This window comes from Corvus cornix, chromosome 6 (genome assembly GCF_000738735.6).
Source record: "Corvus cornix cornix isolate S_Up_H32 chromosome 6, ASM73873v5, whole genome shotgun sequence".
Taxonomy (NCBI): domain Eukaryota; kingdom Metazoa; phylum Chordata; class Aves; order Passeriformes; family Corvidae; genus Corvus; species Corvus cornix.
Genome location: NC_046336.1, coordinates 21,425,770 through 21,450,811, shown reverse-complemented (window position 1 = coordinate 21,450,811; position 25,042 = coordinate 21,425,770). Strand labels below are relative to the sequence as shown.

The window sequence follows — 25,042 nt, the reverse complement described above, 5'->3', positions numbered from 1 at the left end:
AGTTGAGTAGCATTTAAAAATCATTAAAGGAGAACCAAATTGATTTCCTAGCAAACCAGATATTTCAGAGGCCATTTCACTGAAACCAGTGATTTCTTTGAAAGTTTTATTTCCAGATTATTAGTGGCAATTCTGAATGAACACTTAGCCCTAGTGCAGTTGGGCACAAATGTGGGAGTCCAATGGTGGAGATTTAAAACAGTTCTGGTCTGCTTCAGTAATGGTTTAACAACACTTAAAAACAGCTCATATTGAAGCCAAATGTTTCATTTCAAATTGTACACTTGACAATTAATTTTAATGACTGTTAATTACTAATGCTGGCTGAAAATCCATTTATAGCCTCCGACACCCAGCTCCCCCACTACTCGTCTTTCTTCAGTTTCTCTCACACTTCCAACCTTTACAAAATGCCCATGGCAAAATTATTATTTTTTTTTAATGCAAGAGAGAAAAGCTGAAAAAATCCAATTATCAAATGCATCAATTATAAACAACTACAAGCTGACCCTGAGTCAGAGCCCCTCAAAACCTTTTTGCTATGTGATTTTCCCAGACAATTCTGCTTCCATATGAACCCTGAAGCATATAGTCCATGCTAGCCAGGCCATTCACCATCAGAATTGTCCCAGCCACAGAAAGGATCATGACCAGCTGAGCTGCCTCCTCTTTTTTGTATTTAAAATTTCTTCAGCCTAATTTGTGCACTGCACTTTTTAAAATGGTGTTATTCCACCATGGGGACAGTTGCAAACACCTTTCTACACTCTTGTTCATATACAGAATTTATCACAGTTGCTGGAACACTCATCTTTTTTTATGTGATTCCACTAGATTTCCAGGCCAGGAGTGTGGGAAGATGCAGTTTTCAAGAAACATCACCCAGTCAATGTACAGCCTTGTAGCTGATACAATTGGGGCTTTTTTGGATGTCTTTTAGCACTGTTGGAGTGGGTTAATGTTGCCTGGAGCCTGGTCAGTTGTAATCAGGTGGCTGGCAATGCTGCTGCCAAGAGCCAACCAGCCACCCTAGATTTTGTAAAAGATGTTGGCATCAGTTGATTCTGCAATATAGTCACTGAACGACCGTACGTCAACATGCTGAGGTTTCTCCTTTTTTAATTTTGTGGCAGATGGTGGATATTACAGCCAAGAACTGTGGTAAGCCAGAGGCCCTGCCCATTGCTATCAAACCAAATGTTGGCTATTCTAAATGGAAACGTTTTTGATTAAGGGTGGGATTTGGCTTCTTTGGTTTTCATGTCTTTTGGCACTGTGGTCTGACACATCAGACTTACAGTATATAAGACAAATTAAATGTAAGCATCTTCAAACATTCTATATTTCTTTCAACCTTCATGCACTTTAGCACTTTCTCTTCAAAATTTACTGTAAGAATGATTCCATACATGTATATATATGTTATTAACTACAAATGTATATGCATAGAAACGTGTCTTTTTCTCTCCTTGAAAATGAAATGGCTCTGTGCTTACACAGAACTGTAGTGACAGGCTAATTACAATTGAGAGAAAAAAGGTTACCAACCCTTCCGTAAAAATGGTCATTTAAGATGTATATCTAACAAGTGGCAACCTTGAAATCTCTCACTGAAAAGAACATTAGAAAATCCTTTCTGACTACACCACTGGAGGAAAGTTTTAATAAAAACTAATTAAACTACAAAAATCTCAAGTGGTTAACTGATTTTAGGGGCTAAATTTCTGGCAATTCTAATTATCCTCTTGTGGCTTCACTTAGTGTTTCACAACCATGACAGATGACAATGAAAAACTGCAGTTAAATTCATCCTCCCTGACACCATGCTAAGCACTAGCTTCTCCCTCTCCAAGTAAAATCAATACCATGTTTGAGTAAACACGTTTACAGCTTTATTAGGATGTCTTGCTTGTTCTGTAACAGCAACTTGAAGCTGTGGTAGCAAATCGACTCAACTCAGTTAAACCTAGAGAGCTGAGTAAGAGGCTCATCGATAAGGTTGTTATATAAATAAACTGCAGGAGACCAGAAAGCTGGAACAAACAGCCTGGTAAATGTCAATATTTTTACTTCCAGAGAATGACAAAACCATGAGATCAGGAATAAAATGTTTCAGAAGTCTATATTTACTTTATTTATAAAATGGTCACGTGCTAAAAGCATTTCACTGCCTGTGTACAAGAAACTTCTTATTTTGTAATCACCAGTGTGAATACTAAACCAAGCATGTTTTAAGAAAAGCAGTGATACTGGTATTGCTATGCCTATCCCTCTTGTTTTCTTCTTATTTACAGACACATTTTGAATGCATTGAATTTCTGTAAGGATCACTCAGATGGGTGTACATCTTCCTCACTCTGAGGTTATACAGTCATTTATGGACACATGCAAAAAATACAACTTTGCATTTACTACACAACTATGAATAAGTGAAAGGAGTGTTTTCAGTTTAGCAGCCTTTTCCTGGAATGGAGAGGAGGTGTTGAATACACAAAGAAAAAAAAAAGAACACGGACTCTAATGCTTTAAACCATTACATGTGGGAAATGTTAATGAAAGATTTCTGCAGAAATGTAACAATAAAAAAAAAAAGAAATAAAACTTCATTACATCCCTGTTATTCCAGTAGGAATCAGTTACTCAAGGCTGAATAATTTCATTGCATTGCACATGATTGCCACTGTTTGGCTCTACTGGGCCAGCTCACTGCAGCTCAGAGAACAAGGTGTAATCATAGTTCCCAGGCACCTGTATAGGTGCCCAGGCCCACCAGAAACTCCCTCTAAGGAAAATCAGCAGTCTTGGTTCTTTGATGCTTTCATTCAAGTAGGAACAATGTATGCAGCTCTGTAATGCTTTACTCCTGAGAGCTGTGCCATGGATGAGAAAACAGACCCTGAGGTGAAGCCTACTTAAATTGATGTGAGTTTTCCTATCACTGCCCTGTGCCTTGACTGCATACTGTCCACCTTCAGAGAGGGAATGGCTCAAAGCTGGAGCTTTGTTATATTTTATTATAAATATAAAAAGTGTTTTATCCTCTGACACCCTTCCACATTAATCATCCTCAGTGGACTCTATTTATAATCTGTTGCAAATAACTTCTATTAAATTCCCCAGCGCATCTTATTGTCCAAGAAAAGAACCATTTCAGTCTATAATATGCTCCAAGAAAGATGTGATAGAGGAAAATGATAGCAAAGTTATAACTTCTCATGGTTTGGTCCTATTTTTCATTTTTAAGTCCACATGATGAGCTTTGGGAAATTTCCTTTAGGATCAGAATCTAGTTGCCTTAGGCTTGTCTCCAGCAGCCTCCAGGGGAAACATTTGATTAAAAAAGCCCCCTCCAAGCTTACAAGGAGTATTCAAGGCACTCCATGTGCCAAACCAGAAACAGGTATTTTCATTGGAAGTATCCTCTCTATTTGAAAAAAAACCAACTTTCCAGAATGATATTTCTCTTTGTTTTTCCTAAAAGCATTTCCTAGAAGTGTACTTCAAAATCTAAAATTCTTCTTAGTAATTTTTGAGACAACAGACTGAAATAAGCTTTCTTTTATTAGCACCTGGGGAAAATTTCTGAGCCTCAAACCAGATCTGTCGTATTGACACTAAATGGTGCAGATTAGTACAATTACTGCTTGGAATAAGAGGAAAAGAACTGTGCCAATTTACTACAGATACAATGAAATTCTAAGGATAATAAAATGGAATAATATGTACTATCCCCTACTCAGTTTTTAACATATATTCAAGTGCAAAAAAGGTTACACAAACGTAACTTCATGGCCAAGATTCACATGCACAAAAGTTAGGAGATCTGAAGTTGCATTTGCAGAACAACCACCTCTCAGGAGAGTTTTATTTGCAGGTGTGCTTTCACACAGCCAAGCCAGCAGTATGCAAAGAGAATCAAAAAGCAACACCCAGTGCAGTGGGAATACAGGAGCTAAGCAGCCTATGAATTTCTTGACTTTTGTGGGCTGAAATAGCCTACTCTAGCATTATATTCATAATGCTCCTATTTTAATACAGTGACACTTAACATCTTTTGCCTCTTTAAATATCGGTTACAGTTCTGGATTGTTAGCAAAAATTTACTGATCACCAGTAACAGTAATGTCCCTTTCCATGGAGTCAGAGATCAGTGTCAAATCAACCTACAAGCACTGCTACTACCACTGCTTTTAACCAGGACCACGTTTTTTCTTTTAATTCCTTTTTACTGCAATCTTGCCATCTTCCCACTTCAAGTATGAGCCCATTGCAGTGTGGGGGAAGTGAACAAATTCTGGGAGACTTTACCATCCTCTTATATAATAGAGCAGCTGTAAGTGAGTGAGGACCCAGCCTGTGAACACCACAGCCTGAGAAGTGTCCTTATGGTCATTGTGTCCATGTCCTTAGCACCCACTGAAGCATGTTAGATGTCAAATAGACAACGTATTTCAGTGTATTTTTATATCTCATTGAGTGGTGTTTTATCTCCTGCGAATATAGCATCAGCTTAATCTGACACATCATTTCTTAGGGGACTATATCCTGTCCTGATTCCCAGGGGAATGTTCTTGATGATCCAATCTGACGAGTGCCTCTGTCTCTACTCAGAATACATTAAAATAACACAAAAATATTGCCAACAGTCTGCAAGCAAGGTAATAGTAACTCATTAAAGTAATTTCTAACCTTCCACATGAACATTTTCTTTATCATTACATGATTTTCTAACACATGACACATTAACATAAAATGAAATGTTATGAGGGTAGGGATAGTAGGCATGACAAAGTATTTTAAACGGTGATGATTTGCTTTGAGGCGTTAAGTCAATTTGTAATTGTCCCATAGCTATTACAGCAAAAATTGGAACTTTATAATTGGTTTTGAAAATCTGTTTTTAACATAGTAGGTCGTTTTTTAAAATGTACACAACCTATTTGATGTTTATTTTTCACAAAACCTGTCCAGAATGTCACTGAATTTATAGTGAGGTAAATTAGGCCTTTTAAAACCCAATTTTGCAAAATATTAATCCTCTTGCTGTGTACTGAGGCTCCCTAACACTGACGGTGTCACTGACAGGAAGCGAGACACAGAGGCTAAAGGAATCAGGTCCTGCTTCAGACTAATTAGAAACTTTGAGGGTTTTTTAATTCCATACACTGATCCTTTTAAGTGGATCTTTCACTTCTACGTGTTATTTAAGAAATGACAGCAAGTATACTAATGTTTTGCCTTACTTTTATTCTACTACGTCTTTTTCTGGATTGCCTTTAAATGGAATAGGTGAAAATGTGAACTACTGTATTTACATTACTATATTATGATAAAAATACATAAGTAACGAAATTGGGAGGAACAGTTACAGACCAAGAGAAGGGTAGCAATTGAAACAAAACAATGAAAACAGAATAATCACAATTATACTTTGACAACACATGCAACCAGGTTTAAGTATAATGTCAGCACAGAAGAGGGTATTCTTTCCAAGGAAATAATTTTGAATGGATATTGGTGAAAAAAGAAGTAGGGAATTAAAAAGGAAACAGATATATTCCATGTTTTTTTCTGAGTGATATCTATTTTTATGGGTTTGTTTAAGTAGCTGCAATTCAAACTGTGGCAAATTTCGCAAATGAACCAATACTAATGTTGGAATTACTAGCAACTGGCTACACTATTGATCAGAATAATGATGTGCCTCTAGCTGAGACTGAGAAACTTCAACCAGGAACATATAATCTGGTCATTTTCTAGTTTGCAGAAGGTCAGTTACAGAGGTAATATGATCATCTAATAGCCCGCGTTTATGTGTGATGTTTATCTGAGAGAGTTCCGAATGCCATCAGAACACAGGGGTGGTAAGTCATGGGCACGTCGACAAGTTATCCCCTAGCAAGTAGAGATTGATGCCCTCTCTGCAGCTCAGCTATTATGCTCATGTATGCTGTTTATAAACCAGAGTAGTAAAGACGGGCAAAATGGGCTGTCAGTCAAAGTGCTGATGACACTAAGTAAGTATTCTTATTTCAAAGCTTCCTATCTCATCCGCCATGATCTCAGTAACAACAGGACTGCTCAGAGGCAATTAGCCACCCATGTCGTACAAATGAAAACTAAGAGAGTGCTGCTTTCTGTTATAACAGTTATCTTCAAAGAAAAGACAGAACAATTCAAAGTAGTATCCCCTCTCTCTTTGCTGGTGAAGATAAATTTTGTAGCAACAATCAGCCATTACAAGTTACATGCACATACATATTTAATTGATATCACCAAAAAAATATCCCTTGCTCCCAGATGGCAAGTAAAACTGCATCTCAGAGCTCTGGTGTTATCAGAAGGGAGTACTTCACAGCAGTGATATTTTATCCACTGTATTTCTCTCTATCAAATGTGATTAAAAAATGATGACAACTTCCCAAGGTATCTTAAACAAGTATAAAAACCTTATAAAAATTAAAGACCGCTATAAGTGGATGAAGTAGCTTCTGATATCACACTCCTGCTGTTCAGTAAAGAACTGTTCCTAGCTCCTTGAACGCCCATTTCAACAAATCTAGAATGTTCTAGGGGTGGTGAATTCTGGAGGAAGAGCACCCCTTACAGCACAGATTTATACAGAGAGAAAAATACAACAAATAAGAGAAATATTTGTTTTTAGTGTAAACAAATTCTTCCTCAATCTTCAAGAGCCCTAGAAATCCATTAAGCAACTTTCTTTTTAATATAGTCACAAGCTTACTCATAATTTAGCGTTCTGAAAAAACATTCAAATCTGCCTCTGCTGAAGGCATTATCAGATCTTTTTGCATGTTCAGCACTCCTGGAATAGTCATATAGGAACTATACATAAAAGCTTATTTCATTTCTCACACGTGCACATGCCTCTATCACCACAATTCTTTCACAATCAATACAGAAGGGACTTATTAGACTAAGTCATGATACAGTCCCTCTTTGCCCTAGAACAGATTTATTGCAAGAAGATGGAATTCCCATTCCATGAGCTTCATTTTTAATTCAGTCAGCTCCTACTCCGGAGCCACCAGCATTGCCCTCAGAAGATGACTGAGTCTGGATTTCTAGAGGAGCAGGAACTGGCACCTGGGAACTTAATACCTATAGGATTAAAACTCATAGGACCATAACACAATTTAGGTGGGAAGAGACCTCTGGAGGTCACCTGCACCTGGCTTAAGGCGGGGTCAACTCAGGTAATGTCAAATCCCATCAAGATGATTTTTTCATTTTAAAAATCACTGGGTTCCTTCCATAAACGATGGATTCTGCAGAGCAACAGCACAAGAATTATTATATTGGTTTCAATTATGTTTCCAATTTAATCAATATTATACTTGTTTCAATCCACCAGCTTCAGCCAAATACGCCAAAGCTATCCTAGTGCATTCAGAAAACAGAACCAGACCTTTTTCCAAAGAGGTTTCTGAATCAATCTTTAAACAGTAGAGGAGTAATAATGATCAGTTATTCTGTGTACTATGTATTCTTTGTAAACCTGTATTTTTATCTCTTGTACTGTGATTTTATAAATATACATACATGTATATGTACATGTATAATATACTCACAGAGTGTTTCACACTAAAGATAATATTTCAATACTTCAATAATGTAGAAGAATATCAAATATCACTTAGTTCTGAAATCAAAGCTGGATGTCACTCTAGAAAATCATTTGCATTTACCTCATGAACAGAGGCTAAAATTTGAACAATGTGAGAACCTTTAGGCAAACTCCTACAAGTCCAAGGTCTTCATCTAATTTGTAGAGACACTTATATAAAGACAGAAAAATAATGTTTGGAATTAACCTCTCTATTAAAGATGAGGAAATGGCTTTACTGAGACAGTTTGGCTCAGAGTCAAAAAGAGGGAAGTATCTTCACTAAGCCCTGTGGTCCCTAAAGAGGAGATAAGGAGGCCATGAGGCCCACTCACACAAGGACACATAAAAGAGGATGACTCCTCTTTTGCTGCTCTCCCTGTGTCTGATAGCTGAGACAGGAGTTGGCCATCTTATAAGGCTCACGCTGGGCTTCACAAGAAAGAGAAAGAGAGAGAACTGCTTATTCTGTAAGTATGTGCACGAAAAAATTGCGACTGTAGCTTTCAAACTCTAGCTAGCAGCTTTATGAGATTCCTCAGCACATGAAAGCTGCCAATGTCGTTTTTAAATTGACAGGTGGTTTGAGCCATTGACCTCCCCTTTGATACTGACAGAGGCAAATTGCTATCAGCTCCTATCTGGCACTGTACAATGCTTAATGAAGAGCTCCTTCTACCTTGGGATTTCTTTTCCTTGAGAATGGTATAACATCTTTATAGCATGGTGATAAGTAATACACACTTGCTGCGATCAGTCTGTCACTGCTTCATCATGCTACTTGAAAATGATTTGTGGCTCCATTTCATACTCTAGTACTTTTCATGTAGTATATGACTAAATCATAGCAGATTATTAAGTCAATATATTTATATTGATGGAACCTGAAGAAACATTGATTATATACCTTCTCCTATTCATTTGTTATGAACTCTTTACCCAGTTCCAGTGACTAGACAGATTCTAGGGGAGAGATTTTGCAGGGAACAATGGCAGCAACTATCAGAACAGATGCTTATTGTTTTCATTTGTTACAGTGGCAATGACAAAGGGGAGTTCAAACAGAAGGCAGACCTACTCTGGCTGAAGAGAGCAGGATAGCATAAAGGAAAGCATATGATGGTAAAACTGTCCATATTTCAATCTATTTATTGCCATTAAGTATGCTTTGATTATCATTATTGCAATGGTTGAAGCTGGGGCTGACTAGTAATAAATAAATGTTAATTTAATGAGCAACAGAATGCTCCCCAAACTCCACAAACTAAGGCTGTAATTCCATTAAGAGGACTCTTGTGACATAAGCCATGTCAGCAAAGCTCCAGTGATTTGTCACTGTCATAATAATCTGGAGGTGGAATTGCAACTTAAATTTATGGGTATTTCAGGGATTCATAACCAAAAATCTGTGGTACTTCTGAAAACCACAAGAGGTGCTGAGATGCTACAAAGTAAACCATTATTGCTTAAACTTGTAAAAGGTAGCAGTGTTGCTGGTAAGCAATAAAAGCTGAACTGTGTCAGTGTTGTTTAGAGAAGTGTTTTTAGCATAAAGATACCTGCAGCGATTTTAAAACCCAGTTTCTTATTCGTGCACTGCACCAGCCTGAGTGGCAGATGACTTGATGCCTGCAGTAAGAGGCAAGAAATTCAGAGATATTCCTGGTGCCAACTTAATAAAACCACATTTCAACTGAAGAATGCAGTTTATTTCTTGCTGCTAGCTGTTGGGGTGAGCTAGTTCTCCTCGGAGGCCAGCGGCTTCATGTTTAGAAATGCTGAACTCATGAATCAACTCATAGTTACAAGCGCCCAGAAACTTAGAGTCTTTAAACTTTTTCTTGACTTTAAGGTCTCAAGAGCTTCAGTAGTTAGACTGGTTCTAGTAAAAAAAACCCCAACAGTTTTCTTTTTTTCAACTTGTACATGGAGAAACATATGAGGGGTGATTTGCCAAGTTGGCATAATTATTGAGAAGGAATTTCCTTACAATCTGTGAGTTATACCTCTGGAAGAGAGTGTCTCTGTGTAAGATCTTTCAAAATGTGATAGAGTCTAACACACACCTGACCTCCTAATGCAAATCAATCTTGTTTGATGGGGTTAGTTCTCATTATACCCCACGTTTCCCTCTCAGCCAAGACACCTGCTCCAGCAAAACCACTGTTCAGTCCAGCGAATATACTGGTTCCAGAGAAGTATGGGAAACTTTGCCATGAGAGTCTTGTTCTCTGCTGTTCGAATAAAGGAACTAAGTTTTCAGGAGAGGATATTATAACACTGAGTGAATTTTTTAGCTAAGGGATTAATTTTGAAAGATTTTACTACAAGGACACTAAAATCAAAACATTACATGTACTGTTGCCTAGGTAGTAACAACTGATAAAAACCTCAATCAAAGAAAGAAGCAGAAAAGCACTGAAGAGAATACAGCCTTCCTGTAGTAAAAATTCTGTCAGGACAGTAACACTGCAGCTGGCTCAGTGCTAGACCCAATGCTAGAGATCCATATGTTGAGCAGTATTACCTACACTACGGCACAGGGCTTGCTGCTAGGGAGACAATAAAGAACTTCTCCTGTTATAAATACACTTTGAAAACACATGAAAAGTGTGATACAGATAAAATACAGACATTTCCCCCAAATGAAACACAGACCAAATCAAAGCCTATCCAGTCCAGTATTCTGTTTCCTACATATGGGAAGGAAAATTAAATGACTCCTTGAAGAAGGAGACCACAGTACACATAAGACTAGAATCGCCTGTGTATCTAGACTGCTATGAGTCCCAATTCTCCCATCTGGACTAACTCAGGAAAATCTATTCTCTGAGGAGAATAAATGATCAATTTATTATTTATGGAGTGACAGAAGAGAACTGAGATATCCCAGAAGCTAATGGAAGAACTATAGATATTCTAAAGCTCATGTTGCTTTGAGTCACAGGAGAGAGAAGCATGGTGCAACAAGAGGCTGAGCTCACACACCGACGCTCAGGTAAGCGTCTAACTGCAAGGACAGCCCAGGCAGATTTGCCATGGCTGAGCTGACTTCCATTACAGAGGGAAAACCAGCTGTGGTCCTTTCCCTGACAGTGAGGGAGAACTGTACAATGCACTGGACTGCATTGCTCTTGTGCCCCAGTGAAAAAGCATCTGATGCCTCAGTGCTATTTGTGGGGCAACTGAGGATAATATACATCCATAAACAGTGATACAGGACTTGTGTTAAGATTATCCCAAATATACAGGAGCTTGCTGTATCTTAACACTTAGAATGATACAGGAGAGTTAATCTTTTAGAATATGTCCCTTCATCCCTCCCTTCCACAGCTGAGCATTGTCCACATCACCTTTCCCCTTTGAGAAAGGAATCTCACAACTGATCCATGACCAGCCTGACAGGATGTGCCTCAATTCCTTACACTGCTGGTGGAAGACAGTAGTTTGGAATAGAGACTGATGTGGTTTATATCAGCCTTTCCATTCAGGACATTCTAAATAAAGTCAATGTTTTAGCCCTTCTACAGAAAACCAGCAGCTATGGCAGTACCAGGGAAAAGGATGTAATCTAAAGAGGGAAGCTTTTGAGAGATCTACTTTTTAATTTGATCTATTGTGTTATAAAACTGTTCTTAAAGCCCTGATTATTTAGTTGCAATAGCCTTCCTTGAGCTAACCTAGGAAAGAACAAAATTAGGATTATTAAAAAAAAGTCCTGATTTCAAGAGGCCTAAAATTGAAGAACTGAAAATAAATACAACCTGAGATAAACATGGTAGACACATGAAAACAAAAAAAGCAAGACCTTTTCTCTCTTTTTTTTCCCTCACAAGAACAGCAGCTTATTGGCACAGCTGATACACACAGCAAATGTATACAAGGACAAGCACTTGAAGATGATCTTATTTATGTTATAGTCACTGTTATCTACTGGTTCAAATTTAGTCTTGTTTGTGATTTAGGAACAATAGAGAGTGACAAGCATGCCCTCAAAGGTGTATGAATAATATGACCTAATGTGTTTCCCTCTATTTCTGTCCTTTTTGATTCCTTAAAGCACTGAAGTAATGAGTAAAAACATTCCTATTCTCAGACAGATTTAAGTATATACTGAACATTTACCATTGGTTTAAATGCTGTATTAAGAAAGGATGGAATTACTCACATGCTTAAGATTAAGCTTATGTTGAATATTTTCTTGAAGTGGGACACAATTTTGAAGCTTTAATTTGGTAACACACTGCTTGTTATCCCCTTCATAGTAACAAGACTGAGTCCTGCAATTCTATTTAAAAAGTCTCTTTTGTAATATTTCCAGTAAATTAGTGACTAATGGAGCTCCTTACAGCTACTACATACTGGATATTAGAGCCTTCAGGATGCAATAGTGCATCACAGAACTACATGGATGAAGGTTACAATGAATGACAGAAATCTTGGATTAGACTGAGTTTTGGCTTACATTGAATAATTTTTTAAAACAGGCATAGACATAACATCCTCTTTTTTCCTTAGAGCTTGCGCCAAAAAAAATAGTAAGTTTGCAAATGGATATTAAGCAATGCCAGATATTTTCGGGGTTTGTTTTAACAATTTAACCCTTTGCATTCTTTTCTGATGTCCAAATAATTGTATTGGAAGCAGATGTTCTACCAAAATTTACATGATCAGAGACATTATGCTCACTTATTAACATACTGTTTAATATTCACTACAACCTGTTTTAAAGAACAACAATGTGTTAACATTTAAGCCAGGAGGGATTTCTGTACACTATATAGTACTTGATGCAGCTTGTTTATGCAACAGTCTGACAGATACAATTAATCTCATGAAAACGACCAGAGTACAGCATAATGGCATATTATTTTTGAAGTAATAGAACACACTTTCCCTTTGGAAATCAGAACTTAATTAAATCATACAACTTCAGGATGAGGAGAAAAGCTGTAAAAGAATGAAGCTTGTTCTGAAGGACAGTTGAATAAAAAACCAGTAGATTTTATATAGAGAGAATAGGAGGATAATCTCCAAAAAACAGAAAGAAGTAAGAAATACCTCCAACAAATGCATCTCCAGCTCCATTGGTATCCACAATTTCACTCTGATCACTCACCAATACAGGGAAAGTAGTCACTTCATTTTCTGTAGAGAAAGGGAAGAATAGAACATGAGTTACTTGGGAATCTGACTTTGAAACGCACAACAAACACTGAAAATCAAAACAATTCAAAACTATGACCTTTAGCATGATAATTTGGGTAAAAATAGGTTTGGTTTATAATTCTGTCTGTATTTACTGCACAGGGATATGGGAACACGTTCAAACAAGCCGTAAGTTGTGGGCATTTTCATTATTTACTTCCAGCCTCATTTATTTTCTCTACCTCCTAATACTAAGGACAAGAGAAAAAGAGTAAGGAAAAGAGTAAAAGAAAAAAAGTACATTAGAAAGAACAACGTAAAACACCTGGGGCATATGGACGAGACAGAAAAATCCATCCTGCCAAAACCAGTTCTTTCCACTAGTTGCAGGAAGGTGACATAGCCTCCAGAATGGCCAGTACAAGCCTCCAAAAGATCAACAGAAACTGCTGCATTGTTAAAACCAAAATACATATGAATTAACTAAAATAAAGCTGTGAAATAAAAAGAAAAAACAAGTGTAAATCAAAGTGCTTTCAAATTATACCTTAAAAAAATTCCATATATGTAAGAAGCCTTGCAACTTGCCATCTGACTAGATTTGGTTTCAAGAGTTCAATGATTGCACCCTCTTCCTTAGTATTTATTTTAAAACCCCCAACTATTTCCTTCAGCTCCCTGCCCTCTACTGGCACTCATTAAATGTATTGCAATAGGTGGATACTCAGCATCTTCACCTCCAATTCACTGCTACACCATAGTTCAGCATAATTACACCACTTAGGTATGATAACTTTAGAGTTCTAGGGTTATAAATTTAATATATGCCACTAATTAATCAGCTATGGCTTTCCAGGTGGTAATGTCATAATGACGTGATAAAAATATAATTACCACCTTGTCACAATACCTTGTTAAAGTGTAAATTACCCCTGTAACAGAGCCAATGGAAGTTCTGCCTCTGGTAGTCAGTATGCATTAAACTGTCTCAGAGCAAACAGATTGTCCTTTGGCAGACAGCAGGAATTACAAAAAGGGGAGGGGGAAGAAAAGCCTGTCAACCAGTGAAAAGAAAAACCATCAGAGCTGTTTTCTTTTAATTTTTGGTAAAAATAGAAATAAAATGGAAAACAGAGCTTCCAGTAGCTGAAATCTGGAGATGAGTAGTTTCTTCACTGTCCAGCAACAGAGCAGATCATAAAAATCACTCTTACATTGACATACACAGTAGCAAACAAGGAAACCTAGTTTGGGAGGCATATAAAGAATTCACAGCCTCAAATCAGGCAAGTCTGTGTATGCTGCAGAGGTACCAGAAGGATCCTGGTTTCTGTGAAATGCAGTGTATCAGCTCTACTGCTCTTCACCATCTGCTACTAAGTGAACCAGGCAGATATAATGATGCTGCCTCCAGAGGGAACTGTTGGCTGGCCCACCAGGAGGGGAGGGGAGCATTAGCAACAACCATCCATGAGAGGCAAAGGAAAAAGGGTAATGAAAAACATAAGATGAATATTCCAATTAAAGAACAGGTTTCAGTCAGTTCTCAGTGCATCCTACTCTCTACCCCGTTAAGAAAGCTATTTGGAAACGTGCTTCAATGCTGTGTTGTGCTCTTAAGATAGTCTTCAAGAGCAATGTTTTTTAGTAATTTTAACAGGATTCATTTGAATTGGAAATCAAGAAAGAGAGGTCTTACATTAAACTCTGCCAGACAAGCAGAGTGTATTCATCCATTTCACAAGAAGGTATACTGATTTGCTCTAGATAATACTAAAACAATGAACAATGTGATAAGTCTGTTGAAGACATACTGTAATAAACTAACCTGCTCCTTCCCAAGTGTGCATGGGCGCACACAGATGTTCTACGTTAAATGCACCGCAGACAATTGCACACGCATACAAATGTCTGTGTTTGGGCACAGAGGGTGAATAATGCACGTTGTATTTCGAAAGCTGTAAGTGGGGTGTGGCATCAAATAAGATTCTATTCAAACAAACTAGCACAAATCAAAGTTCTCACCATCACCTTTCTCCTTTTTTTTCCTCCTCTGTCTTGATTCCCTCCCTCAGCTCCCTCTAGTATATGCAGGTAAGTATTGCACTAGGAGCTCTTATTCTATTCTTTCTGTAGTAAATATAATTGTAAGTAACTGAATTAATCTAAAACCCCAAATACATCAGGAAAGTTTTCTGGTGAACAATTTTTTTGCTTTCTTTTTTTTCTGGTCATGGTTTTCCATGTCTACCTGGGTAACACATTTTCTTTCTGTAATCTTCTGTATATTTTCAAGGGGAGCAATAATCTCATATTTTGAAGCACTGAAGTTTAAGAAGGAGTCAGCATGGCTTTGGAGCACATACTAAACTACAAAACATTACCATCTACACACATCCAATAGGCAAATTATCTTTCTTTAACCTTTGGAGAACTTCTAGCATAGTAGAGTCAACTAAACTATAGCTGACAATAATATATACTGCAAGATCAACAAAAGAATACCAAGGTTTGGGGCTTTTTTCCCTTTCCTTCACAATAAATGAAGTAAGTTAGAATTAAAACTGCCATTAAGTTACATTGCTATGTCTGTGTAATAGCACCAGAAGAGCTAATTTCTCTTATTGATCTGTGTTTTGTAGCAACTAGACACAGCAGGATGAATTATTACGAAGCAGAAGTCTCCATTCTGAGTATCCTTGTTTTTGTGACTTTTGTGTTGCTTTAACTTCATTTTTGATCCATTATGCTATAAAACTCCTAAATACATCATAGCAAACATTGAGACACCTTGGCTAAGTGCACTGGTCGTCAGTGGCCTTGCTTTTCAAAGTCAGTTCTGATTTCATTCATCATTCTGAGAGCTTATGAAATAAAGAATAATTACATAAGTGTTTTGAAGTCCAAGGGCCACTCCTCTGGGCATAAAATCCAGTGTTCCATTTTTACGTAACGAGTATCTCCTATGATACAACATATGGATATCATTTCCTGGAAGCCCAGAATTGTGAGTGCAAATTGTAACAAGGTGACTATAATTAGGAAAATTGTAGAAAATAAGCATTAATGGAATCTAAAATTTTGGGGCTTTGATTCATCTTTCAGTGACTATGTTTGTCAGGAACTCAACTCTTTCAGAATGACACAGAAATAATCAAACCCAGACATTATTGTGGTGATTTCATACGCTGAAGACAAGGTAAATTCACAGGTAAGTCAGAAGGAATCAGCTCATTGGCAAATTTAGTTATTGGTAATCTCTCACATTGCATATATAAAGACAATGAAATGCCTATTTATTTTCCTAGGCAAAAATATATGTTAGCACATCAAGCTTTACATATTATTGTAGGTAAAACAGTCTGGAGAGATAATAACTGGAGAGCAATAATAATTGAAAAAACACAGTGCTCCTTCCAGTCTAATACTCTTTAGCTCCCAAATGAATACAAGCCTATTTCACAATGTTAGCAGAAACAATCCAACTCTGATGATAGGTGCAAATACTACAGATCTGTCTCTAAACCAAATCAGAATCACAGACTACATGTCTACTCTTAGTACAGTAATAAACACCAGCAAGCAATCATTACATCCAATTAGGCTGAGTACTTTCCTTAACTGGGTCATTTACCAGTCTCTCTTGCTCTTAAAAGTAGATTAAATGTGTAAACTTACATTTAATTACCTGTAACAGAACTCTTATGGGCAACATGCTGGAGTGTCCTTAATTTTGTTTTAAAATAAAATGAAAGGAAGAAGGTAGATCTAAAATATATACAAAAAAGGTCTAGCTATTTCCTCAAATAATCTTTTGATCCATGGGCTGGTAGTGGTAGTACAGATGCTTACAAGATGGAGTCCCATTTATGTTTCTTTTGTGAGCTTTAACTTATAAAATAAAGGAACAACTGTGAAACAGAATTCTGTCCCATCTCCTCCCCACCTCCACTCTCTCTAACTTTCTTTAGATCAGGGGCCAAAAAAAAAAAAGAGATAAAAAGAAAAGAAAAAAAATGAGACAGGAAGAACTTAACAGAACATAGAAACCTGAACTCAAAACCTATAAATGTCTCTGGGCAGCTGTAAGGTAAGAAGTAATGAGAAAAATATTTGAAACCAGCCCATGTTGCTTAGGATGATTCTTAGCTGTCACCTGTCTCCAAAAGGTAAACCCCAGAAGGTTACAGGCTCTAAGTCTCTGTATCTTCTTCAGCACATCAATAAATCTTTGCCCTCAGTATAACAACACTTTCTCCTGTTTTGTTCTAGAGTAAAGTAATGCTGTTGCTGTCCTTCACACAACGATACCATACTCGGTAATGTACATCAAAGAGATACCGCAGCTCCCCCACCCTGTCAACACAGCACTGTCCAAAGCTACAAGGCAACGTGGGGCAGGGCACTGAACCCCAGCTAGGAATCCTTCAAACTTGCAGTGATGATGAACTTCAAACCCGGCAGAGCTGATGCAACCTGTCACTTCTAAGCAAACAAATGAGATCCTGCATTTTCAGGCTGGGACTTTCAGATTGCACCTCTGGACAGACACTCTGACCCTCCTGGCACCTTCTGGGTGCGTGTTAAGCTGGCCTTGTTTTGCATGCCAACAACTCCTCCCTCCACCATCAAGGTCTGTGCACTATGGGCCTGGTGCTGTAGCTATGTAGGGCTTGTAGAGAAAGAAGGAATCTATTTGTGCCATTCAATGGAGTTACAGCATAACAAGCAAGATTCAAGTCAGCCACATGCTTTGGGATCTTTCTATCAAGTATTTTAATAGTACACAACAAATGATGCTGTATTCTAATGAATTCAACATGTACCCAAGAAATCGTTGTAACTAGTAATGTAGAAGTTGTTCATCCTTTATTGCTACAGTAAACAAGTGATCCTAAACAAGTTATAGAGCAGTTGTCATTTGTAATGCTTTTATATCTCTATGGTATGATACAAGTAATACAAATATTAATTGATTTTCATAATAAAAACCCCAATTAATGGTTTGATTAGGATGCAAAGTGCTGTCCCTCAGAGACAGCTAGTTCATTTTCAGTAGAAACAGAGAAAGAATATCATGCCATGACTTTGAATCTCCTGTGGCTCTAGTCATAGTTCCATAGATACCCGTAGGGGAAATGACAGTGTGCAGACCCCATTTCCCCTCTATCCTAGGAGGTAAATGAGACTTGTCTTCCCTTTATAGCTCTTCTCAGACATACACATTGTACCATTATCTGGTCAAGAGCATTTCTATTCAGAAGTCATATTAGAAGCCTCTCACTGAAGTGTGATTCACAGGATTAGAGTTGATAGGAGAAAGAAGGTTCATCCGAATCAACTTGTACACTCACACACATCAACTATTAGCAATGATACAAAATTAAACACTATTTTTGCACACAGCATGTATCCTCTGAACCTACACCTAATTCTCTCTGTAATCCTGATAATTCAACACCACTCCTTTGAAATAACTCTTGATTTATACCACCACAAGATTGGACTCAGAACTCTGTATATAGTTATAACAATTGTAAGAAATATAACAGAATCGATTAATGGCTCAAGAACATCTTCTATAGGCCAAATGTGCTTTGTTTACTTTATTGAAGGTGTGGGGCACACTTAAAAGCCATTATTTTCTATATCATCATGGCCAATGCCAAGAGTTGAATCTCTATTTCTCATATTAAAAAGTTTTTAGCACAAGTAAACAGAACACTCTGCTTAAAAGATGGAGAAGCAAGAGGTCAACAAAAAATACTAGTTCTGATTCAGTTTGTTGCTAATATAACATTTTTTTAATATATGTATGTGCATATATATATGGAAAAACTGCCCTAAAGAACAAGCCGCTGAATTTTTCTGGCATGTGTCACAATGTTTAAGGTTTAGAATGGCAATGAACTCTGTTGAAAAAGCCTTACAAGCACACAAGAGTATTGCCATTTGCCCGCCAGGCACTGATTTCAGAGGCAGCTGAAACTGCGCCCACTGAACTGCCAGGAAATGCACTGCTCTAGCTCGGCATGGCTGCTGCAGACATAAGGTAGTGTTCAGAGCTCAAGCCTCTCCTGGGACTTCTGTCCAGGCTCAGACAGGGGTTGAGGACTCAGGAAAGGCAAAGGCTGTGAAGTCACAGGCACCAAAATCAAGGTAAGGTTTTGCAGGTATTTCACTGATACAACAGTGACTGTCTGGAAGTACCATGAAGAGCTCAGATCAAAATCACTCCTGAAGACAGGAGAGATGGGTTACAATAAACAAAGCCCATAAATTGTATGATCCTGGTCTCTATGGAGAGCAAGCTCTACCACAGTGAGCTGAGCCACACCAGTGAGCACAGGGTGACACAAAACCACATCTGGCCTTGGGTATTAACAAATATAAGTATCTCTCCCTGCACTGTAAATCCTACATGTATTGCTTTGGCCACTGTACATCTTATTTGATCCTCACATATAAAAAACCAAGCCACACCCCTCCATCATTATTTTTGAGCTGTATATGGGAACTGGAAATACAAACAAATCTATTTCTATCTGTAAATAGGTAGCCAAGACTTGTAAACACACCCAGAGGCTGAGAACTGGAATGTCAATGTCCCGTGTAAGGAATACATCACAAAAGTGTGTCTGGGTTACACTGACACACGTCCGGCTCACACGCGCTCCTCAGCTGTCTGAAGTGTCGCTATGGGGACTGTGCAAAAATGAAACATCTTTCAGCTCAGAAATCAGACAGTGGGTGCACATCACTTACTGTCTGCACTGACCAACACACCAACAGGAAACCTCTATGCTTGTACTTCACTTCATGGTATTCTACAGACGTATTTTAAACCACCACACAGCTAGGCCATCAAAACACTGTCCTATGGGAGAACCTTCTGACAAGTATCAACCTATAAATCATGTCAAAGCAATTCCTACCCAAAAAGCTTATCAGGGCATGGGCTAAAAACAAAACAAAACTAAAAAAAGAGAGAGAAAAACACACTATAATTTGATTTTGAGTAGGATAAAAACCGTATTCTGCCTCACATTTTTCATACAGTAAGCATATTGCCCTAGTGGGGTAAACACACCTGTCAAAACTTGCAAGCTTTCTTAGCTATACCTCAGTTTCAGAGTGGTGAACATAGAAATCACATCATTTAAATAAATGCCATGTTACATGACAGCTTTTTTTATGCTACATGATAATCTGAGAAGCATGGGTTGTCAGTGGAGGCAGAAATGGGCCCAAGGCACTTCTATTTCACTTGAGCATCAGTAAGGCTGAAAAGAGAAGGAGTGAGCATTAGGTCACTACAGAGCAGCTCTGAAGGAGATTTTTCTTCTGGGAGAATTTATATGTAGTTTCATAAATAAAACCAGTCGATTGGAATGAGAGAGACAGCCTTCCCTAGATATATTACTAAAAATAAGTTAATGTATATATCTATTTCTCATTGAAAGAAAAAAAAAATATTACTAGCTGAACATTGATGAGGTAGCTATAGCATAGAAATTCTACAGCACTGCCTTTAAAAATTCAAATTACATGTAGAAATTTCAATTCTTCATCCTTTTACCTCAGAGCTCAGCTCTAGAACTTTAACAATTATTTTTTTCTTCTCATTCTGTATTTTTAAGCTCCATGTTTTGTTTAATTAAGATCTCCCTAGACTACTTATTTAGTTTTGAATAACAAAACATGCTTACTAAATGAATTTTATCACACTTTTAAATCTATTTAGAAGATAACACTGTAGTGGAGGCCAAAATTTGTTCTAATGTCAATGAGAAAATATCCTACTCTTAAAATGCCAGTGGAAACAGAGAAACTCTTCTGTTTTTAATGCAATTCTTTAAGGGTTATACCACTCTAAGAGAAAAATCTGGCCCAAAATGAAGGAGCTTATTTTTCCGCTGCATTAGTTGCAGATAATTTCTTAGATAATTAAATACCCCAAACTGATCTCTGTAGTATCATGCTATCAGTTTAAAAGTATTACCTAACCATTGACATAAGCAGGATGGTAAATCTACCACCTTTTAAAAATAACGTCACGCACATTTTGATGTAAATTATGCAACCTTGAATATTTACAATTATTGACTACACAGTGGATTAAATTCACTTCTACACAGTTACTGTAACAGCAGTTGTGACAAAGAGTTTCTGGCAAGAGCTCTTGGATCATATGTTTGTGTATGAAGCCCTTTAAAGCATGGCAGTCCCATATGTGCACCCATAAAGGTAACCCAACAGGGCTTCACAGGGCATGCACTGCCATTTAATGTAAACCCCAACGCTATAAAGTCAGGCTGCTTGACAATACCAAAATAAGTAACCTAGCAGAAAAAAATTTCCAGCCTCTCTCTGCAGAATGTTGTCAAACTCCTATCACCACCTGTCAATCTTGGTTACTTTTCCTTAAAGTATTATTTCTGTAGTATTAATTTGCTGAATAATTCAAATTTAAGTGATTCCAAAATAATACCCAAAATGACACACTTATCTTTTGAGAAGCAATAAAACATTTTAAAATTAATCAAACTTCAGTTGGAGCATACAGGTGAGTTCAACTCACGATCATTGTAATGTGTATTCATGTATTATCAAGATGACCACCAAGATAGGTATTAGAAGAAAAAAAAATCCTGCTCTGAAGAGTTTCCAATCTGAAAAGCAAGGCTGGTGAGCAAGTAAATAGATGTGTATAAGTAAAATACAGACACTCTGCTGATATAATTAAGCTATGAAAAGTTATGAAGACAGGCAAGAAGCAGATACTGCTTTAAAAACCACAGAGATATGCAGGAAAAATCTCTGGTTAGCCTACAGAGTGAGATCATTTGAACTGCAACTCAAAAATGGGGGAAAAATGGAAAATGCTTGTTATTTGTTCATTTTAGAACCATTTCAGTGGAAAACATATACTTAATGGCTATTTAGACAGTTTCACCGCTTCTTTTGCCATCTTTTCCTAGAGGAAATAAAACCAGATTTAAAAAGAAAAGACTTTCAATTCAACATTTTTTAAGAAAAACTTTCCTTTTTCCTTCAGAAACAAAATTAATACCTGTAACTCTCAGCTTGCCAAATTCATCCTTTTACCAAGCTTCTACTCTTCTTTGTCTAATCACTCTTCCTCTTTCCCCACATCCTTTGCCATCACCTGTTGATTCTTGCTGATTAAAGCAATGACTGAGGTGTCTACTGGTGACCAGGAGACTGATTCTAGCACAGTGATCCTAGCACAATTTGGATTTTTATGCTAGCAGAAACTTAGAAGACTTCATTCTTTTTCCACATAAATACAAATCTGATCTGGTCGCTGCTACTCAGTGGCAACAGTTGGGAGCAGACGGTGCCAGGAAGGAACAAAGCTGCTTGGGAGCAGACTAATGTTTGGAGCAGGATTTCTGCTGAATGCACTTGTCAAACTCAACCTTTGAGCCTGTACTGATTTATAGATCCAATCTCTTATTTCTTTTCTGTTTTAATTCTTAAATACCTGTACATTTGCATATTCAGGATAAAACAGGAAGAGTGGTGCTCTCCTTCTGTAGCTCTAAGCTTTCACGAGCAGGCCTCTGGCTCCCGGTTAACCCAGGGAGTCCACGAGTGCCCCCACCTGCAGAGAGAGGAGGGCTGTCACTGCCCACCAATGTATCTGATCCCAGAAAAGGGTGGGCTTCAAGCCTAGCCTATAGAGTTTGGCTTGGCCTTGAAGAGCCAAACCTCCTTTCTCTTTGGTATCAACCTCTAACGTATTTTTATTTTGTTATACATTTCCCTCAGCTATTTGAGATCACAGCTTCACATACTCTCATCTTCTAAACCAGTGCAGTGTCTCCTCCAGAAGCCAACACACAACACATATCCAGTACAGACATCTAATATGCTTTATACTTTGTCCCTTCAAACATATGTTTTGACTGCACACACACAAGATCATTTTATGTTTTCTATATGTTACTTTTCACAACAAAACAACTGTGCCTTGATTTTTGAAATGTTCAAGCTATCTAGTCAAGCAGGAAATCAAAAACAGTTCTTAGGTTTTTTTATATTTGGTTTTAGCCAAGTATAAAAACGTCAGTGCAAAAAGCAGATACTTGTATTTCATGATGTGTCAGAAATTAAAAGAAAATCGCATTTTTAACATTCTACTAACTAAAGTGTTTTACTGCTCACAAATGGATTTTCGTATTTTTGTAGCAAGTTACAGCAGACAATAAGTATTGTAATCTAATCCACTGCAATTGCATAGTTTTGGACCAAATAGCTGTTGATAAATAATGCAAGTATTAGGTTATTAAATTTTTTACAATTAGGTGACTAAGAAAGCAGTTTATTGCCTTCCGTTATACCCTCTGTTAATAAGATCGTTGTTGCAGATGTTCATGTATGCTGCATTGATGTTTAATGGTGCATGATGCTCTAGGTGGTTCCCATAACCTTGCTTTGTCTACTATGAGCTGACTCAATTGATATGATAATAGAGAAAAGAGGTCTGAAACAAGCTGGGCTGTACTGGCACAATTTGCATAACCTTTAAATTTGCCATCACTTGATAGCCAACTGCTCCTAAAAATTCTTATTCAGTTGTCAGTGACGACAATGTACTGTACAAACAGCATTCTGCAGTTGGACAGGTGCGGAGGGAAGAGAGGGCATGCACAGTTTACTGCACTGTTATATTCTACCAGGAAATGTACTTATTATCAAATTTATAAAGCCAACAATTTGGAGTGGAGTTCTGCAGTTCCATTTTTGATCAATTGCTATTAGACACAACGCATGGTCTGGCATCTTTTCAGGTTCACAGTACAATATCACAGGGTCACATTACAAGGGACATAAATATTTGGTTCCATAGACTCCTCTCTGATTTAGTTTTGACTGCTAATCACTGGGGCAGGCAGAAGAATCAGGACGAATTAGGACGGCAGTGGGGGGCACAGGGGTAGCAGACTACAGCAAACAAAATCAGTGTACACAGCCTCCCAAACTTTAAATCTGGTGTCACAATACTCTGTGCATTCTTTTTGAGCAAACGTTAGTATTATATCATTCAGTAGGTATAGCCAAAACATAACAATATAAAAACGGTCCATGTTTACCCTGTTCACTAAACCTGCTGTCTGCATATACTCTATGACAGATCTGCTTACTTTACTGTCTTCATTATTCATAACAAAGAAAACAGTTATGGTGAAAATAAGACTGAGCCTACATTCATTCAAATGGGATCAACTACATAAACATTATTTCTGTGGCATCCAGAGGTTTATATCTTAACTGCCACTTCACAGTCTATAATATGCTCAGGTGTGTCAAGGCCAGGTCATTGGTATCAGACTGACATGCACAGCCTACTCTTCAGAGGTGGCATCTAAATAATTTCCACTTTGCATTATCTCTAAAACCTACTGTGGAAATCACTCAGCCAAACTGATCATAAGATCTCACAATTCCACTTTTAGACAATTAACCATTTCCAAGCACTCCAATTAACCTCCCACATGCCCTCAATGTTCATTCTAGATGTTTTGTCATCTTACACAAAATAAATTCCAAGTCCCTAAAGTCAGGCAAAGCAAGACCCATTCAAATCTCCCCTTTGTCTGCTTTTTCCACCAGCCAGGATCTCTGCTCTGTCCCTCCTGGAGCTAAGGATTTGTCTTCCATTCAGCCATCTATTTCCCACAACTTTCATTGTCTGCAATTGGACACTACAGCAGAGAAACTTCTAATCAAAGGGCCAGTTCCTCCAGTTAATTTTCATCCAGGGACACCACACATGCCCACATTTTACTCTCCTTCCATTCTGTGCGATTATTCTATGGAGACTATTTGAACAGGTGAAGATTAGAGGCTTGAAAACATAAGTTCCATCATTTATGGCAAAAGCATGACATGGATAGCTACAATTTAAACGTTTCTACAATGTTCATTCAACTGTAATCACAAGATGGGAAATAAAATCTCTAAATTAAAGATGATAGGCTACCAGAGTCTGTGGGGCACCTTCTGAGTACAGATTCTGCTGTTCAAACTCCTCTGTGATGATCTGTTATGAAGTGAACTGCTGCCTAGAAAAAAACACGCTAACATTGCCAAAATAATGGAAAAAAATATCTCCTGCAGAAGATAATCTGTCTAGGTGCCAGTGGTCAAAGGGTGCAGTTCTTTGTGCCCCTCACTTCTACCACACAACAAAGAAGACACCTCCAGGTAAAATGTGTTATCAAATCTTTCAGATTACAT

General features: G+C 37.7%; 1 protein-coding gene across 2 annotated transcripts in view; it reads right to left on the bottom strand.

The window, feature by feature from the left end:
* The window catches only part of ADK (adenosine kinase), a 272,419-nt gene that overhangs the window by 5,717 nt on the left and 241,660 nt on the right, over nt 1-25,042 (bottom strand). For both annotated transcript variants that reach the window (XM_039553809.1, XM_039553810.1), the window contains exon 10: nt 12,689-12,775. In XM_039553809.1, coding sequence (XP_039409743.1) covers nt 12,689-12,775 — 87 coding nt within the window. The remainder of the gene's footprint in view (nt 1-12,688; nt 12,776-25,042) is intronic.